The following is a 20925-nucleotide window of genomic DNA, read 5'->3' on the forward strand; positions in this document are numbered from 1 at the left end:
ACCTGCGCAGAGTAATCCATCGTTTCGAGAAATAGACGCGCAAGTGTATAATTTTTTCCCCCCGTTTTCATTATTAATAATGGATCTGAAGAGCGATGGTTCGCAAGTGGAGCGTGAAATCAATGAGTGCATCGCAGTCAAGGACTGGAGGAAAGTGATCGAATTCGGTCAGGAGGCACCATTCGAAGAACGAGTCAAGTTCCTGTGGGTTTGGCCCTTGCAGGAGGACCTAGAACGAATACAAATCTGCTTCGCAAGGCTAGGTATTAGTCGAGTGCTCAGTATTGGCTGCGGGACAGGACTTTTGGAGTGGCTGATAACTAGTGCGACAGGTATTCACATCGCCGGCGTTGAGAAGGACGAAAATTGGTGGAGATCAAAGCATGCAACGACAACGTACATTCCCATGCAGTTTGCGGAAGCACTGCGCGATGTTAGCCAAGGTTGGCATGCTTTGATGTTTTGCTATTTCAACGATGGCTGTGCGTTTCGTGAGTATGTGAGGAATTTCAACGGCTGCTATGTGATCATCATTGGACCTCGAGATGGGAAAGGCATTCATACCGATCCGATGCCATTCGACGTGAAGTTCCCCAGCGAGCAAAGCTGGGAATGGGTCTGCCAGTTCCGAATCGGCAACGAAAATCGAAATCATGTTGTGATTTATCAGAAACAATGAGAAAATTAAAGCAGCATGGCGAAACTATATTCTTACATTTGTCATTTTTTATTTATTTTTAAACGAAAAAAGTACAGAAACAAAGTGTGGCTTTCTTACGTCGTAGTGACTTCAGTGTGTTTCGTTTTCGTTCCAGCACCACACAGAGACCAGTTCAACTAATTATTCTGCCTTCCATTAGAGCTATTCAACGTTCGCTTTCTGTTCGCGGGTGGAGAAAATTCCACCAACACTTGGTTTACCTAACTAAATTGTTTTGAGCATTTTATTCAGTAGTTTGACTTTTTTGTCACACACACATATTTTGCATTTTTTTTTGTTGTCTCGTAGTGACAAGACGTTGGCAGTTGGCTTATGCGCTTGTTTTACGATTAGTCTCATTTAAAATAAAGAACATTGTACTTAGCAGTTATAAATAAGTTAGAGGCTAAAAGAAAATCTCAATAAAGAGTAAAAGGGAAGCGTAAAGACTATCGGTACGCCTTATCGTCCTGATAAGCCATGTAGGGATTCTGGCCAGAGTGAACTGAGTGGAGGGATGCTGCTGAGTGATGGGAACCAGGAGCCATCACGTGCTGAGTTTGGTACTGGTAGGGAATTCGTCCGATCGTTGAGTAACTGGGCCGCGGTTGGGCGTCTGGCGATGAACTCTGCTTGTACGGCAACGTTGCATAGTTCTGGCCGTAGGGGGCCACCATTGGATAAATGGGAGCGCCCTTGCTGTTTTTATAGTTCACCTGCATGCCGTTCGGATGCATAGTCGATAAGCCAATCGGTGGTCCACGATAGGTGTCATTACTCCACCGAACTCGGCATATGCAACTGATGAGAATCACCAAGAATATGAACACTATCACCGCAACCACGATTCCAATTATCAGCGTGTCATCGTTGGTGATTGGCATTTGAGTACGCGGAGGCATTTTGGTTTTGGCCTTCGCCTTTGTCGTTGGTGCTACACTCCAGATGATATCCTGCTCGGTAGTCGGGGTAGCTTTCGTGATGACTTGAGTGTAAATTGATGTGTAATTCGTGAACGTGATCGTAGAAGTGCGTGAGGTTGTTGTGGTAGGCTTCTTCTGATCACAAACCAGCTCGTTATCGCCTACCTCTACCAACAAACGGCCTTGTACAGTTTCCGGTGTCGAACAGCGAACATCTGCTACTTTAGCTGCCATTATCCACCTGCGGAACGCTCTTGCTTGGCAGTCACATTGAATTGGATTAGCGCTTAATCCTGCGATCGCTAGACTGTTCTTCCGATCGTCCATAGAACTCAGGAATGGTTGGGTGAGAGTTGTTATTTTTGAACCCGAAATATCCAAATCTATATGTGAAGATCGTGGCAATGGCAGTAGCAATGCTGGTGGTAGTGAAGTCAGGGATGTATTCCGTAAAGTTACGCTAAGCATTTTGTTTCGCAGCCCGGCGAAACTTCCCGACGATATACTTTGCAACATGTGTCCGTACAGTCCGAGATGGTTTAGTTTTGGATGGTCTATCACCTGAAGCTGATCAGATTCCAACACCGAATCCTTGACTTCGATGTCAATCGATGCCAGCGAAGGAAGTTCCTGTAAGATGCCTTGCAAATCTATATAACCCAGTTTAACGAAGTTGTACGCTTCTAAGGTCGACAAACTGCTGAGCGGTTTGAAAGCATTCTTCTCGAGACGAGTGATTTCCGAGAGATCTCTAACTTTGAGAGTCCGAAGAGCTGCAAGTGCATCGAACGCATGAGCCATGATCGTTTTGATCGGGTTCAATGATAAATCCAAGTAATTCAGTAAACCTAACTTGGGCCAAACCTGTTTCATGGGATCGATGTTTTCTATTCTGTTGGACGAAAGATCGAGAATTTCCAGCAGAGTAGTTTTATCAAATACACGATCATTCACAACGGTAATGTTGTTCATCGATAGATTCAACACTTGCAGATACGGTGTCTCTAGGATGGGCAAACGTTCGATTCCGGTGTGGGCCAAGTTAAGCTTCCTCGCCGTCTTCGGTTGTTCTAGTAACAGTTTGATGGCTTGTTCAGATAAAGGATTGAACGAAAAATCTATATGCTTGATGTTAACCATAACCATGTACGTGTTCGACGTCGGAATATCCTTCAACTGGTTATAACTCATATCCAACGTGTAAATACTATCCGACTGATCCTTCAGCGCATTGAATGGAATCAACCGGAAGCTGTTGTTAGCTAGAATCAGATGTTCAACTTTCTGAATGCGACTTTTGTCGAATACTCCTTCCGGAAGCTCCTGTAGCATATTGTGGCTCAAGTCCAACCTCTCCAGGCGTAACATTCCGTCGAACGCACGCTCCGTGAGTCTTTCTAGCTTGTTCTGGCTGAGATCGACGATCTGCAGCTGTGTCGAATTGTGGAACGCCATATCGCTCACCTGTTCCAGCTCGTTACCTGCGAAGTACAACTCCCGCAAATTAGGCATCCGGGCGTAGTCTAGCTGGTCGATTATTGTTAACTGATTTTTACTCAAATCAATTACTTCAAGGAAATCCAACGAGTTGATCAAATCGGAGGTGAACCGTTGGATGCGATTTCCACCCAAAAGTATGCGACGCAATCGTGGATGAATCTTGAATGTGTTTACTGCAAAGCTACTGATTTCGTTGCCGGACAGATCGAGCACCTCCATGGCGGTTTCGCTAGTGAAGTGATCGGCTTTAAACTCCTTCAATTTATTGCCATGCAAATTCAGTGTGCGCAAGTTTATTGTGTTGATGAATGTTCGAGGTCGAATAGCTACGATTTCATTGTTCGATAAATCGACACTAAACAAATTGTTCAGAATCATGAAAGTGTTCTCTTCTACCACCTTCAGGTGGTTGTGACTTAGGAGAATGATTCTTAGTTCGGTGTTGTTGTGGAAAAGATCGGATTGCAGGGTTTTCAGTCCGCAGTTGCTGATGTCGATCACCTGGAGTTTGTTGAGAGGATAGATCATGGTTCTTGTGATCTGCGCAATGTGTTCATTTGTGCTCATATTCAAATAGAGAAGGTTGCCCAAACCGTGGAATGCATCCACAGCGAGATCGTCGATGCTGTTCGAACTAATATCCAACCGACGTAGTTTCGGCAGAACTATCTTGCGGAAGGATGAGATCTTATTGTATGACATCTTAATTTCCAACAAAGTATTATCCAACCCCGCGAATGTGTCTTCACTGATCAAACCCAAACTATTGCCAGAAATGTCTAGATAGATCAATTTTTTGAACGATGTAAAACTGTTCGGTGGAAGCTCACGAATCACGTTTCGTGAGAGCGAAAGATATCTGATATTTTCCGGTTGGATCGATTTCAGAATGCTGGAGGAAAGCGCAGCCACTCGGTTGAAATCTAGGTACAGGTTAGAGAGACGCGGCAATCGGCCAAGAGCGCTTCCAGGTATCAGGAAGATGTTATTATCCCGCAATATCAACGTTTGGAGGTTATCCAACCCTTCGAAGGCATCATCCTCGATCGTTCGCAGTGAGTTGAGACTGAGGTCCAGATATTTCAACAGCGCTTGCTCACGGAACGTTCCCGGTAGCACGGATGCTATCACATTCCTACTGATATCCAGGATTTGCAAATTTCTAAGCTGTTGCAAATGTTTGTACTCAAGTTTGTCGATGTTATTGAGCGAGAGATTCAGCACCTTCAGCGACTCGATGGAGCTCAAAGCAGAAGTTGGAAACTCGCCGATTAAATTGTCGGACAAGTCAAGCTTCTGGATTGAATCTGCCCCCATGAAGGCGCGCTCATCTACTGTACTGATCAAATTCCCTGCTAGTAGCAGCTCTTTCATGGCTTGCAAATTGGCGAAGGCGTTCGGTTTCAAGCTGTGGATGCGATTGTAGCGTAAATCGATTCGTTCCAACTTGTTGGCGAGGGTGAAAGATTCAGAGGAAACGTTTTCGATCAAATTGTTTCTTAGCGAGATGACCCTCAGCGCTGGCAGGTCTTTAAATGAAGTCGCCGGCACGGTAGACAGCTTGTTCCCATCCAGTAGAATTTCCTGCAATCTCCGACAGCCGACGAAAATTCCCTCATCCAACGCCATTAACTGATTGTAGGAAAGGTCGAGAATCTTGACATTCTTCAGGGTCTGCAGTTCAGTGGTGGAAAAAATCGGGTTCAGGTTATCGCCGAACAGATTGTGGCCCAGTCGTAGTTCCGTGACGTACTCCTGCAAATAAATGCAATAATGTTACTCTGGGATGATGGATTGATTTAATTTTACGTACCCCAATCATGGAGAAGACCTTCTCTGGAAGCGACCGGATTGCATTTTCCGAAAAGTCCAATCTTCTTATTGAAGCACTCAGTTGTGATAGGTCCTGAAAGAAGATAGCTTTAGTGTATAAAATTCGGTCATTTTACTAGGGAAACATGTTACGAGGATCGAGCTAAGACCGCTGCTTCGATGCGAAAAGGCGATGATCGGTAAGCCGGCCGGAATGCCACCCGTAAGTGCTGTTCGCTCGCAATCGACAGCGATGAACCCGTACTGGCTATTGTTGCCAACTGCTTCGATGTTACATCTGGTAGAACGAGGGTAGAAAAAATAAAACAAAAAATCAAAAAAATAACCCTAATTAGGTTTGCCTTTTTCATTAAATTGGCCGTTTGGATGAATATGGTAATGGTTATGAATTGCCAACGGCCGCTTCAGATGCATTGCTCTAATCTCGGCGCGTTACGGGGATTAACCGAGAGCTCTCAGCGGCGGAGTTCGGTATGGAAGATAATTGACAATCGATTCGTCGGTTGCGAGATAGGAGAGGACCGCGTTACTCAAGAAGGGCGTGAGTGCAGCGTGCAATTTTCCCATTTTATCCGATTTGAGTAACTTCACCGGGGCACCTCCCCGTGTTGGGGTAATTGGCCACCGCAGATCGATTGGAATTTTTTTTAGTTGCAACGTCTTTGTTGCAAGTTACCATTCCAACTACTGTTCGGAACATTCCACACTAGAGAGTTAGCAACGAGCAACAACGTTATTGCAATTTCACCAGACGAGTTGAGATCATTCCGGAAACCACAACAATCTTTCCCAGACCACCCAAACGATATCTACAGGAAATGCAACATAAGCATAACACCATCGTCTAGCTATCAGCAATGCATACAAATACCCCCTTTGTTCTAGACGGAGCTGACCACAACGCGAGGTTTCTTCGTAGGTTAAGAGTCAATTGTAAATCAGTTCTTACTTAGCACCAAATAAAGAAGGAGCTCAGCTCCGATAAAAAATATATTTTTTCGACTTTCCCTTAAGGGAAGTCTTAACTGGCGCCCGAATAGGGACCTTAGTGTGAAATTAAGTTCAAAAGTGTTAAAGTGTCGAAACCAAAAAGAAGTATCACAACGTTAGAGTGAAGTGAACATCTTTTACCATCAAACACCGGATAGTGAAACTGTAAGAGGATTTCACATCCGCACTTTGAGCGAAACCTATCCCAATCGCAGAAGCAGCCGTACGAATCGGTCCCCAAGTATCCGGAACAGCTAACCACTCGTCCCGGCAAAAAAGGAATCTACCGACCGTACCGAGAAGGAAGGAAGTCACCTATCGGTCCCGACTCGACCTGGTTTCAATTGCAACCCGGCAATTGGTCGAGCTGAGGTAATAGGACTCGATAACAATCTGAGCAGGCGCTCAAGAAGATCTCCAGATTTTCCCTGTAAGAAGGATCGAAAACGGAGTCTACGTGTCCCGCAATCCCGTGGCATACCCACAGGATGCTCAGGCTAGTACTGTAAGTAATAAACCTTTTCTTAAAAATAAAAAACAAGCAGTAAAAATAAAGTGAAAGTGAAAAAGTGAAAGTAAAATTATATATAAGAATATTAAGCGATAGTAACCAAGAGTAAAAAAAAATAGCCTTAAACAAACTGGAAGAATTGAACGAATTGTTCAAGAAATTAAATATAAAAATAAAAATGGCTCAGAATCCCATAGTAGACGATATCCTAAGCCGACTCGCAGCTCTCGAAACGGCAAATATCCCTCCAGCGTCACCTGACTACAGCGATCCACCGCTAATATTCACTCGTCCCGATGGATCCGCGGTAAACCCAGAATCTTTTGAGAAGATTCCAGATTTAGTAAAGGACTTACCATTTTTCACTGGTGAGCCAGGGGAATTAAACAATTGGCTCTGTGATGTTGACAGTTTGGTTAAGCTATACCAAACCAACACATCACATAGTATAGAACAGCAAAATAGATTTCACATGGTCTGCAAAACAATACGCAGAAAAATCAAAGGTGAGGCAAACGATGCGCTGGTAGCCTCCAATGTTAGCATCAACTGGAATGTCATAAAAAAACACTTCTCACATATTATGGCGAAAAACGAGACTTAGAGACATTAGACTACCAACTGATGAGCGTGCAACAAAAGAACGATTCACTGGAAACGTATTTCGACAAGGTAAACCGATTACTATCCCTAATCGCCAATCAGGTTAAAACGGACGACAGATTTACACACCCAGAGGCATCAAAGGCTCTGATTGAAACATATAATAAGAAAGCTGTTGGATTTACCTCCAGTCCAACACGAAATAGGGATGCTGGGCTTGCGTTATTGCCGCGTTAGCGGCCTAACCAGAGATTGCGCTCGCACTCGAAATAACTTTACCAATTGTGTCCAGCCGTGGACCACGCCGAATGCCTTGCAACTCAATCCGCCTCTTTGGATGGTTGCAATGAATAAGGAAACTAACACCTTGTTCTATTCCGCGAATTACTTAAACGCACTATTTTTATTCATTAAACAGTGAAAGTGTATTTAATAATTATATTTTTAACTGCTAATTTAATATAAGAATGAGTTATAAATTCCTGGCGGTCTTCCTGAGCCGCTCTTGTTGAAGTTCGAAATGGGAGTGATGACTGCTGCTGATCCGAAAGTGGGCCAAGGTGGAGTGAGTCCAAGCGGCGATGTTTTTCTCCCGAAGTGATCGTTGCGCCTCCCGATTGATCCCGATTGATCCCGATTGATCCCGATTGATCCCGATACCGATCCTCCTCGATTAGCAGGTCATCAGTCTTGCTCTCACGGTAGTGATAAGGGCTCACCACCACTTATCAGTAGCGGGTTTGGCCGACGCTAACGATGATGATGATGATGGTTGGTGTGTGATTTGCCGCTGTGACCGTCTTCAGTTCCCGTGTGCCGCTTGCTTTCGGATAGAGTAGCCAATCTCTCGTATGCCGCTTATTTTCGTATATGTATATAGTGGACTGTATAGTTGACTCCAACCAGGGATGAAGTGTGGGGTGAAACTTGTTGATCACCAACATCCTCACCCACCCAGAAATAGCCAGATTTCTGAAAAGAATACAAAAAAACTCCTCCTCGACCAGGGTGTGATGGAAATTAGGGTTTATTGGTTCACTCGACCAGAGCCTTCGTCGTCCTCGTCAAACTCTGCTGAAGGTAAAATGCAAATTTTTTCTACAGGCCTAGTTAGTGAGCCTGTTGCGGTTTTGAGTGTCACTACTCGGACAACACCATCTTGGCCAGGATGGACCTTTTGAATCCTGCCGGTTTTCCATCGTAGCGGGGGTAAATTATCGTCTTTAATGATGACTAGCTTGCCTTCTTCAATTGGAACAGGTACTCGCCAACGTTTTATGCGAGATTGTAGTTGCGATAGATATTCTCTTTTCCACCTTATCCAGAAGTTTTGAACATTTCTTTGTACCAGTTGCCACTGTTTTAAACGGTTGGTTGGAATGTCTAGGTAATTCTGATCTGGGAGTGCTTGTAGTGAGGCACCGACCAAAAAATGTGCTGGGGTGAGTGGTTCTAGATCGTTGGGATCCTCGGAACTGGCAGTAATCGGTCGAGAGTTTAGACATCCCTCCACCTGTACGAGCAACGTGCTCATATCCTCCGATGTAGCTGGGTTCTCCCCCAGCACTCTCAAGATGTGGTGCTTCGCCGAGCGAACTGCCGCCTCCCAAAGCCCACCGAAATGTGGCGCACTTGGGGGACTGAAATGCCATTGAACTCCGTCCTCTGCACAGTATTTAGCTACCCTTCCATGATGTTCCTTATTTTTTAACAAGCGCAGTAATTCTTGGAGTTTATTGCGAGCTCCGACAAAATTCGTACCGTTGTCGGAGTACAAATCCGATGGTCTTCCTCTCCGTGCCACAAAACGGCGAAGTGCTTGTAAAAATCTTTCTGTCGACAAATCTGACACAAGCTCAATGTGCACAGCCTTTGTGCAGAAACAAACAAAAATAGAACCGTAGGCCTTCACTATTGGTCGCCTGGGCGCAGGTCGCAAATATATTGGACCAAAATAATCCACACCCGTTTTCGAAAATGGACGTGCCACGTTTACTCGAGCCGCTGGTAAATCACCCATGAATTGCGGTACCGAAGTTGGGTTTGCTCGAAAACACTTTTGGCACTTGTGAACCGTCTGTCTCGCTGCATCCCTTCCTCTTAGTGGCCAATAGCGCAGTTTTACTACGCTCAAAAGTAACTGGGGTCCTGCATGGAGCATTCGCCCATGATAATACAAAAATATTAGCTTCGTTAGATGATGACGCGCAGGTAGGACTATTGGATGTTTTGTATCGAAAGGTTCCTGAGCGTGCTGAAGACGGCCGCCAACTCTAATAAGCCCATCCTGAGAAATTTTGGGATTAAGCCAACGCAACGATGATCGCTGAGAAACTGCTTCCCCCTTAGAAAGCGCTTCCCATTCCATCGAAAAACACTCTCTTTGCACTCGTTCGATAAGTGTTCGTTCTGCTTCTCGTAACTCTTTCGTTGTGAGGAATCCTGATGGGTACCTTTTCCCTCTCGAGCGAAACATTTCTCTGGCGCGTAGCCAAATTACCGTATGTCTCAGTAACTTTGAAAAGGAAGAAAATTTACCAAGATACCAGTCTGTAAATTCTGCTGTCGAAGATACTGTGGCTGCTATTACAGCCCGACGTTTCTTCTCCTCTGCTTCATCGTCAACTTGATTTATTAGAGTCTTAGGCCAAAACTCTTGACTCTCAGCCAACCATGATGGCCCGTGCCACCAGAAGTCATTATGCAATATGTCCTCTGCGCTGATGCCTCTTGAAATCAGGTCTGCTGGGTTTTGGACTCCCGGAACGTGCCTCCAAGTATTTGGTTCCGTTAGACCTTGTATTTTGGACACTCTGTTAGCGATGTAGGTACTCCATGTAGTAGGAACTGCTTGAATCCAGCGCAGTACACACGTAGAGTCGGTCCAAAAGTAGGTGGGTAAATTGAGCTTCAACGACTGTTGAATTTTGCCATATAATTTTGCTACCAGCTCCGCTCCACAAAGCTCTAATCTCGGTATCGTTTGACACCTTAATGGAGCAACCTTGGATTTTGAGGTCAACAGTTGTACAGCTACGTTCCCTGTTGAATCCATACTTCGGATGTAGACACACCCTCCATACGCCTTTTCTGAAGCATCACTAAAGCAATGAAGTTCTACTGTCACCGCTCCTGGGAGGATGACGCAACGATTGATGCGAATTTCGTTGAGCAAAGGTAATCTTGAATAAAACCTCCGCCAACTCTCACCCACCGTCAAAGGTAGCGGTTCGTCCCAGTCTAATCTGCTCCCTTTCTTTGTTTGCAAGGTCCACAATAGTTGCATGAATATTTTGGCTGATGTAATAACAGCTCCGATGAGCCCCAATGGATCGAAAAGCGTAGCTATGATCGAAAGGATTTGGCGTTTAGAAAGCTCCTCATATCTTTCCAGTGGCGGGATATTGAACTGGAATCTGAAAACGTCCGTTCTTGGCATCCAGGTCAATCCTAGTGTCTTCACAGAAGGGTCTGGGTCTAGATTTATACCACTCACATCGCTTATCGCTAGATTCTCCTTCGGAATTTCACGTAAAACCTCAGCGCAGTTCGATGCCCATTTACGAAGACGAAATCCTCCACTGTTCATCATTGCATCCAATTGCAGCCTTAATTGATGTGCCTCCTCCTGGTCGTTCGACCCCGTGATAACGTCATCCATATAGGTGTCTTCCATAACCGCCCTCGCTGCTAGAGGGAATCGTGCTCCTTCATCTCTTGCCAGTTGGGTTAATGTTCGTGTCGCAAGAAACGGGGCAGGCTTAGTTCCGTATGTCACCGTATTAAGTTCATACGTTGCTACTTCATCCGTGGGCGACGACCGCCAAAGAATACACTGCAGTGGTCTATCATCTTGCCTAATGAAGATTTGCCGAAACATTTTCTCAACGTCGGCGACCAACATGATTTGCTTCGTTCTGCAACGCAATATAATCGAACGTAACTCCTCCTGAATTACCGGTCCCACCAACAGCACCTCGTTTAACGAAATATTCGCGGAGGTCTTGCATGAAGCATCAAAAACGACGCGGACCTTAGTGGTCGTACTGGCCTCCTTCACCACGGGATGATGTGGTAAATAGCATCGCTCTGCTGCTGCTCGTTGGGTCTCCTTAATCAACCGCATATGCCCTAACTCTATATATTCGCTCATGAATGCCAAATATTGCTGCTTCAAATCAGAATTCCTTGCCAACCTCCGCTCCGTTCCTTGGAGACGTCGTAATGCGATATTTTTTGATTCACCCAGACGAGTAAATGCATCCTCAACCATTGGCAACGCAACCGTATATCGTCCGTCAGTGCCGCGCTGTACTGTCTGTTTAAATATTTCCTCACATCGTTCTTCTTCCTTTGAATATGACCTTTTGAGCTCGATTTCCTCACAAGCCCAAAATTTTGCAACCAATTCATCCAGTCCTTTCATAGTCACGTGGCAGCTGACACGTGGCGCCTGCTCGATCGATGACAGCCCGCCAGAAACCACCCATCCAAATACGGATTCATTCAATGACGGCATCTGCTCTCCCAATGTGATTTTTCGACCAGATACGAAGAAGTCGAAAAACGCCTCAATGCCTAGTACTAAGTCTATTCCCATAGACACACAGAACGAGGGATCGGCGAGTTGGATACCCTCTGGAATACTCCATCCCTTCACATTTACCGTTGCCGTTGGCAAATGTACCGTAACCTTAGGTAACACGAGAAAGCCCATTTCCCGTGTAAAATCCGATATTCTTGAACGAATTGTTGCCTGAATCCGTTGTTTAACCCTTGTAGCTGCTTGTCCAATACCCAGAACGGAAATATCCACCTTTTTACGGTCTACCTTCAACCGTTGACTTAACTTCTCCGAGATGAAGTTACTCTCAGAGCCTGAATCGAGAAGTGCGCGTGCTGGTACTTGGTTGCCATGATCGTCCTCAACAAGAAGCACTGCAGTAGCCAGAAGAACCGTTGATTTGATATACGTTGCAGAATTTGACACTGATGTGCTGGTAGCCACCATATTGACTATTTGGGACGAATTAGATGGCGTGGATGGTTGTTTTCCCGTAGTTGCACTTGGGGTAGCACCGGTAGTAGTGGTACTTCGATTTTTGGAGGTGTTCTCCCTTTCCCGTTTAAAGCATACCATTGTATGATGACGACTCTTGTACGAGCGACAAGAATACTTAGACTGGCAATCTTTTGCTTGATGACCGAGTCTAAAACAATTGCGGCAAAGTGAGTGAGTGCGAACGAGGGCATCACGCTCTGTCACCGACATCCGCTGAAATGTCTCGCATTGGAATAGTAAATGGTTTGCCGAGCACACTGTGCATCGTATACCGGACGATTGCACTGTGCTGTAACTAGTTTTAACCACCACTGGCCTCTGCCTTTGGGGTGGCAGTTGGTTACCTCCCTTAGTGTCCACCATTCTCGGAGGCAAACATTCCAGTACTTGAGTCCGACGGTGCAGGAACTCCAACAATTCCTTCACCGTATCCGTTTTCTGTGTAGCAGAAATTTCTTCCCACCCCCGGCGAGTTATCGGGTCTAATCGCGTTGTGAGAAGATTAGTTAGAAGTAGGTCCTTGTATTCAATCGGTTGCACTATCTGGTCAAGTGTTTGTACTATCCTTTCGAAACCTTCTAATAAAGCATGAAGTTGGTTGTGGCATTCCTTAGAAACTGTTGGCAACTGAAACAGCGATTGGACCTGTCGCTTTTTCAATTGTTTGCTGTTGTCGTACCTTTTTAGCAGCATATCCCAAGCGATCAAGTAGTTTGATCTAGTAATTTGCAATGGGTCAATTAGACCCTTCGGTTCCCCTTGTAGGCAACCCTTGAGGTAGTGGAATTTTTCAACCTCCGGCAGATCCGCCTTACAATGGATAAGAGAAGTGAACAAATCTCGAAAGCTTAGCCATTCATCAATGTTCCCGTCAAACGACTGCAGTTTGATTTGCGGGAGACGAACGTGGTCGAGCGAACCTTGCATTGTAGTATCACCTGCATGGGTGGATTGTTCCAACAGTGGAGGAGCTTGGTGTTCCTTAATTCGCTCCAACAGGAACGGCTTTGCACGATAATAACGGTTACTGAACTCTCTTCTCTCTTTGTCGTAGGCGTCTCCACTCTCGGGTGGAAAATCGTCGTGTGATTTAATCTCGACAAGTGTCTCCCCAAATTTCTCCCACAATTCCTCGAGTTTTTGCAAACGGACTTCGATTTCAGTGATAGTGCTTCCATCCGGGAATTGTTCCACAAATTCCCAAATATCATTGAAGGATGATTGAATTTCCTTCAATTTCGTTATCCAGCCCTTCAGGGACGGTGCCTTTTTTGTAGCGGATCCAGTGGCGGCTGGCATGGTAACCGATTGTTAAAAGCGAAAAAAATAGGTGGTGTAATATTCTGCGAACGATCCTAGCCTCGCCAGGCATATACTATTCTATATTTTACCTGACGGAATATATTGTTGCACTCCAAGCGAATGTAAATTTGTGACCAATAGCGAACTAAGTGGCGATGCGGTGGGTTTGTTCCAAAATAATCTCAAATGATCGATAGAAACGGGAAATCGAGGTGGGAAAGCAAGCATGTAGTATCAATAAAAGCCCAGGCCACGGCTGGCCATATACTGTTGAATCTCACCTGGAGAAACTAACAGCGCAGCAAATCACAAAGTAAGTTCGAGTAGCAAATGTATCGTACATTATAAACTTGTCTCCGTAAGTAGCCTCATAGACTCGCATATAGAGTAGAATAGTATAAAGCACAACGCACCGTCGAAGAGGATATTTTATTATAATTGTGAAGTATCCGAGCCTAGCTTCGGCGAACATATACCATCAATTGTCCACTAACCTGGAGAACCTTGTTCTGCGCTTCCTCTTCTTAATGATAGGGTTCAGACTATTTCCTTCCAATCCTTCCAATTAGTGGTGTGCTTTATCCAACTTCAACCGTTATCCAATATAAATGCCGACAGTGCAGTAAAGTAACTCGATGTGCAAAGCAATAATGTTCGAAAACGTGTGTTAGTATTGCATAAACGATAAGCTTCGGCTGGACATATGGTAGTGGATCAACTCACCTGAGAAAAATCCCTTGGCGCCAATGTCCAGTTAAGCGATGGCGGATAAAAAGCGTTAGAGAATATGCGATGGCGGAACAACCTTTGTTCCCCAATACTCCAATAAACTTCACCGCCCAAAATGGCGTCGTCCCGTAAATGAAGGAGTCGCTCCAAAATGCAATGGCGAAAGCCCAGCCTTGATGATCCGGATCAGTCCTCGATCCGGCTCGAAGGACCAATATGTTGGATTTACCTCCAGTCCAACACGAAATAGGGATGCTGGGCTTGCGTTATTGCCGCGTTAGCGGCCTAACCAGAGATTGCGCTCGCACTCGAAATAACTTTACCAATTGTGTCCAGCCGTGGACCACGCCGAATGCCTTGCAACTCAATCCGCCTCTTTGGATGGTTGCAATGAATAAGGAAACTAACACCTTGTTCTATTCCGCGAATTACTTAAACGCACTATTTTTATTCATTAAACAGTGAAAGTGTATTTAATAATTATATTTTTAACTGCTAATTTAATATAAGAATGAGTTATAAATTCCTGGCGGTCTTCCTGAGCCGCTCTTGTTGAAGTTCGAAATGGGAGTGATGACTGCTGCTGATCCGAAAGTGGGCCAAGGTGGAGTGAGTCCAAGCGGCGATGTTTTTCTCCCGAAGTGATCGTTGCGCCTCCCGATTGATCCCGATTGATCCCGATTGATCCCGATACCGATCCTCCTCGATTAGCAGGTCATCAGTCTTGCTCTCACGGTAGTGATAAGGGCTCACCACCACTTATCAGTAGCGGGTTTGGCCGACGCTAACGATGATGATGATGATGGTTGGTGTGTGATTTGCCGCTGTGACCGTCTTCAGTTCCCGTGTGCCGCTTGCTTTCGGATAGAGTAGCCAATCTCTCGTATGCCGCTTATTTTCGTATATGTATATAGTGGACTGTATAGTTGACTCCAACCAGGGATGAAGTGTGGGGTGAAACTTGTTGATCACCAACAAAAGCTATAGACGCCTTCATTAGAGGTCTCGACGGAGATGTCTATAAATTTATTCGCAATTACGAACCGACATCTCTGGCAGCAGCCTACAGCTACTGTATTGCATTTCAGAATGTAGAATGCAGAAAAATGTTAACCAGACCTAGGCATCATGAAATGGCAACACCACCCAGAAATTTGATTCCGCTCGCTCCACCTAGGATACCACCTAGAATGGCACCGAGACGAGACCCTGTACCATTCAGACCAGTACAAGTATTTCCCAACCACAATTTTAGACCACAACCAATTTTCCAGAATAACAGACCACCTCCACACTTCAATAACTTTAGGCAACCCCTACAACAACACATGAACCAACCGCCTAGAGTCCCTCAGAGAAATCCATTTAGACCCCCACCAGAACCTATGGAAGTTGATCAGTCAATTAGAACAAACCAAGTTAATTATGGTAATCGACCCCAACAACCAAACCCATCAAAACGTCCGAGACTTTTTAACACGGTAACCGGAAAATACGAAGACCCACCAGTTGAAATCGAGAACGACGAAAGAGCAGACTACTGCCCGTCAGAAGATGAAGAATATTATCCCGAAGAATCCAGTACTTACCAACGCTACATGAGACAAGTCGAAAACCAAGAACGCGATCTTCCTGAAGAGGACATAGAAAACAATGCCGAGCTCAATTTTTTAGGATAAAATCCACCCTACCATACTTTCTTTATTATGGCAAAGCCAACAAACCACTCAAAATCTTAATCGATACAGGTTCAAACAAAAATTTCATTCATCCAAAACACACTAATATTTCACACAATGTGAAACAAACATTCCATGTATCCTCAGTGGGCGGGGATATAAAAATAGAGAAATATTCAAGAGGAAAGTTATTTTTACCTTATTCAGACGCCCTAATCAAATTCTTCCACCTAAAGGAACTAAAATCCTTTGACGCAATAATAGGACACGACACCCTGAAGGAACTCAAAGCAGTCATAGACACTTCAAATGAAAGATTAATTTTGGAAAATCAATTTGTAATCCCTTTACTTCAATACAAACTACAAGAAGTAAACAAGATCAACATCCGCGATAGTCACCTGGACGAATACCAGAGAAATGAACTCAACAAAATACTTAAGAAATTTCAAGATTTATTTCAACCTCCAGACGAAAAATTACCCTTTACTACCAGAGTAAAAGCAGACATTAAAACAACAGACGAAAACGCAGTATACAGCAAAACTTACCCATATCCACAAGCATTAAAATCAGAGGTCAACAAACAAGTGGAAAAATTACTTCATGACGGTATAATCAGACCTTCCCATTCACCGTATAATTCTCCCGTGTGGATCGTCCCAAAAAAATTGGACGCTTCTAACGAAAAGAAGTACCGAATGGTGATAGATTACAGGAAATTAAATTCGAAAACAATAAGCGACAGGTACCCTATCCCTGACACATCTGCAGTTTTGGCTAACTTAGGAGCAAACAAATATTTCACGACATTGGATCTGGCCTCAGGCTTTCACCAAATACCAGTGTCAGAAAAAGACATCGAAAAAACAGCGTTCTCAGTCAATAACGGGAAGTACGAATTTATTCGCCTACCGTTTGGATTAAAGAACGCTCCTTCTATTTTTCAAAGAGTAATGGATGATGTTCTCAGAGAACACATCGGAAAAATTTGTCACGTATACATAGATGACATTATAATTTTTAGCAAAACATTTGAAGAACATCTAAAAAATCTCGAAATAATCCTCCAAACATTACGAAAAGCCAATTTCAAAATCCAACCAGACAAATCAGAATTCTTGAAAACAGAAGTCGAGTTCCTAGGATTCATTGTATCAGAAGACGGACTAAAGCCTAACACGAAAAAAGTTGAATGTATCCGGAAGTACCCGGAACCCAAAAACCTCAAGGATTTGAGAGCCTTTCTCGGACTCTCTGGCTATTACAGACGTTTTGTAAGGGATTACGCTAAACTCGCGAAACCCCTTACAAAGCTTTTAAGAGGGGAGGATGGCCATCGCCAAATTCCGAAGAATCAATCAAAAAACCATGCAATCAAACTGGACGAAGAAGCAATCAACTCATTTAATACACTTAAAGATATATTATCATCTAACGACGTCTTAACCTTTCCAGATTTTGAGAAGCCTTTTATCCTCACCACAGACGCATCAGATATCGCACTGGGAGCAGTTCTGTCTCAGCAATTTCCAGATGGAGAACGACCAATAACTTTTATTTCTCGAACTCTTTCCAGCACAGAAGAAAACTATGCAACCAACGAGAGAGAGATGCTTGGTGTCGTGTGGGCACTCCACAACTTAAGGAACTTCATATACGGAGCAAAATTAAAAATCTATACAGATCATCTCCCACTCACATTCACATTATCACCTAAAAACAATAATGCTAAGCTGAAACGTTGGAAGGCATTTCTTGAGGAACACGATTACGAAATGTTCTATAAAGCCGGAAAGTCCAACGTGGTGGCTGATGCACTATCCAGAATCCAAATTAACTCATTAACCGTAACCCAACATTCAGCAGAAGACGACGACAGCTCGTACATACCCTCCACAGAGGCCCCAATTAATGTGTTCCGCAACCAGCTGATTTTTCAGATCGGACCGAATTCATCATATGAATTTAATGTCCCTTTTGAAAAATTCACCAGACATATATTTGTGGAACAACAATTCACGATCGATTTTCTAAAAGACAAATTGCTAAGATTTCTAAATCCCGGAGTCCTGAACGGTATATTTACAGACGAACCAACTATGGGAACCATCCAAGAAATTTATAAAACCCACTTTAATCCTAAAATAACTAGAGCAAGATTCTCGCAATTAAGAGTCGAAGATCTTGAGGACGAAGAACGCCAACTTGACGAGATAAAAAACATTCACAACTTTGCGCATCGTAACGCAAAAGAGAATTCACTACAACTCGTTAAACGATTCTTCTTCCCTGGGATGCATAAACTCATCCAAAATTATGTTAAAACTTGCGAAATCTGCAAAACAAAAAAATATGAGAGACAACCACAAAAATTCATACCGGTTAAAACACCCATTCCCCAATATCCCGGAGAAATAGTTCACATAGATATATTTTTGTACAACGCGAATAACCTCTTCATATCGTCATTAGATAAATTCTCAAAATACCTAAAAATGCGACCCATCAAATCCAAAGCCATCTCAGACATAAAAGACGTTCTTTTACAACTTCTTTACGATTGGGACTTGCCTGCCCATATCGTTATTGACAATGAGAGCTCATTCGTATCAAATGTTGTAGAGCAAATGATTCTAAATTTGGGAGTACAAATTTTCAAAACCCCAGTTAATAGATCGGAAACAAATGGCCAAGTAGAAAGATGCCATTCTACAATTCGAGAAATAGCTAGGTGCACTAAAGCACTAAATCCAGATATGCCCGTGAAAGTACTTATTCAAGAGGCAACACACAAATATAATAACACCATACATTCCTTCACAAAAAATACTCCAAAAAACATTTATATAGGTGAGAGTAGGAACAACGCAACATACGAGGAGATAGCCACAATTCGAAACAAAAATAACGAAAAAATATTACAACTTTATAAAAACAAAGACGAGAAAATAATACCAAAGCTCTATCAGCCATACACTATTGACTCTTACGCATATGAGAAAACGTGCTCCAAAAACAAAAGGAAAAGTAGATATAACATAGTCAAAATAAAAGAGAATCACAGCACATATATTATAGATTCAAATAACAGAAAAATACACAAATGTAACCTAAGGAAGGATCCACATGAATAATCATCCTCTTAATATCTTTTCAGACTCGCCCTCTGCGTGTCTAATATGCAGGCATCCATACAAATTCACGACTTGACAAATAATCCTTTGGCCATTATACCACTTGGAAAAGCAAGAATAAAGACAGGACACATACGTATTATCCATCCAATCGACTTGATACAAATCGGAAAAACTATATCTAACGTCAATCGCGACATTCAAAACAATCCTTCCACTAACCCGTTATACGAATTAATACAGATAAAAAACTATAAATTGTATGAAACATTCACAAAAATCAAACCTCTGACAAGAAGACCAAAAAGATGGGATACTATCGGAACAGCATGGAAATGGATCGCCGGAAGCCCGGATGCCGAGGACCTTCGAATGATCAACTCATCTATAAACTCCCTCATCTTTCAAAATAACAAGCAAATCTTAATCAACGAAGCCATGGACAAGAGAATTCAAGAAATAACCGATATCACCAACGAAGTACTAAGGATCGAAAATGAAAGAACGAAGAATCATTCATTAGAAATTAATCAACTGATAGTTCTCTCGAATCTAGACTCTCTCCAAAACCAAGTGGAAACATTAGAAGAAGCAATACTGATGGCTAAACACGGAATCCCGAGTAGCAAATTACTATCCATGAAGGACTTCACAAAAATAGCCACATTCCTGCAATTTCACGAAATAGAAATGAATACATTCGAGGAATTATTGTCACAATCACAAGCTCAAGTGATGTTAAACAATACTCACATCCTCTACATACTAAAGGTACCACGAATATCTACAGTATCTTTTGAATATGATTACATAGATTCCATAATAAGATCTAACAAACGAATAGCACTCAACAGAAATTACATCGTTAGGAACATCACGCACGTATACGAGATGAGCCAACCATGTGAAGATCAAAATAAGTATTTTCTCTGCGAGATGTCACAACTCGAACACGCCAACGATTGCATACACAGATTGACCACGGGAAGACATTCCAATTGCACCTTTGAAAAGGTATACTCAGGAGGACTTGTGAAACGAATAAACGACGGAGCAGTTTTAATTAACGACGCAGTCGTAGAAGTCTCATCAAATTGCACCAATCTCAGCCAAACGCTAAACGGATCGTTTCTAATTCAGTTCGCCGACTGCAATCTTCATATCAACGGAGAACTATACTCAAACCCCGAAACCACTATACCTGGTCGAGTTTATTTCCCAACAACAGGACTATTAGCCAATGAGATAAAAACAATAGACGTACCACCAGCCGAATACCTTCAAAACCTGACCATTCAACACAGAGATAAGTTACAGCTACTCAACTTACAAAATCATTCCATAAATTGGAAGCTCAATCTTTTTGGTTCCCTCGGCCTATCAACAATAATTCTTATTGCAAGCATAATAGCAATATTTTGCTACTTTTCCAGACATACCTATAAAAGCAACATCAGAGTCCAATTCGACAAAGCAGATGAGGTCATCACAATAGAAAAACCAGAGCCGTCATCTCCAATAACCAAACACACGCCACTTATCACCGAGACGGAGGAACTATCAGAAGAAAGAAAAAAAGAACTCCAGGCATTCTTCGACACACCAACGCCACTACGCCCCATCCATTCGTGAACTTTGAGGACAAAGTCATTTAAGAAGGGAGGAGTTAGCAACGAGCAACAACGTTATTGCAATTTCACCAGACGAGTTGAGATCATTCCGGAAACCACAACAATCTTTCCCAGACCACCCAAACGATATCTACAGGAAATGCAACATAAGCATAACACCATCGTCTAGCTATCAGCAATGCATACAAATACCCCCTTTGTTCTAGACGGAGCTGACCACAACGCGAGGTTTCTTCGTAGGTTAAGAGTCAATTGTAAATCAGTTCTTACTTAGCACCAAATAAAGAAGGAGCTCAGCTCCGATAAAAAATATATTTTTTCGACT

At 43.3% G+C, this 20925-nt stretch overlaps 3 protein-coding genes across 7 annotated transcripts in view; 1 reads left to right on the forward strand and 2 right to left on the reverse strand.

The window, feature by feature from the left end:
• Nucleotides 1-79: 79 nt before the first annotated feature.
• Nucleotides 80-714, forward strand: LOC129718608 (uncharacterized). Its single transcript, XM_055669538.1, has one exon. The coding sequence runs from the start codon at nucleotides 80-82 to the stop codon at nucleotides 677-679; it is 600 nt and encodes a 199-aa protein (XP_055525513.1). The 3' UTR covers nucleotides 680-714.
• Nucleotides 705-20925, reverse strand: part of LOC129718604 (protein artichoke) — a 59442-nt gene continuing 39221 nt past the window's right edge. For all 5 annotated transcript variants that reach the window (XM_055669531.1, XM_055669530.1, XM_055669534.1 and 2 more), the window contains exons 3-5: nucleotides 5089-5233; nucleotides 4937-5029; nucleotides 705-4878 (exon numbers count right to left, since the gene is read on the reverse strand). In XM_055669531.1, the coding sequence (XP_055525506.1) occupies nucleotides 1150-4878; nucleotides 4937-5029; nucleotides 5089-5233 (3967 nt within the window). In that variant the 3' untranslated portion in view covers nucleotides 705-1149. The remainder of the gene's footprint in view (nucleotides 4879-4936; nucleotides 5030-5088; nucleotides 5234-20925) is intronic.
• On the reverse strand, nucleotides 7948-14521 carry LOC129718609 (uncharacterized). The gene is made up of 2 exons (XM_055669539.1): nucleotides 13061-14521; nucleotides 7948-8032 (listed from the first exon to the last, which is right to left on the reverse strand). Exons 1-2 carry the CDS (start codon nucleotides 13419-13421, stop codon nucleotides 8007-8009), a joined length of 387 nt encoding a protein of 128 aa, XP_055525514.1. The 5' UTR covers nucleotides 13422-14521; the 3' UTR covers nucleotides 7948-8006.

Source organism: Wyeomyia smithii, chromosome 1, assembly GCF_029784165.1.
Source record: "Wyeomyia smithii strain HCP4-BCI-WySm-NY-G18 chromosome 1, ASM2978416v1, whole genome shotgun sequence".
NCBI lineage: Eukaryota > Metazoa > Arthropoda > Insecta > Diptera > Culicidae > Wyeomyia > Wyeomyia smithii.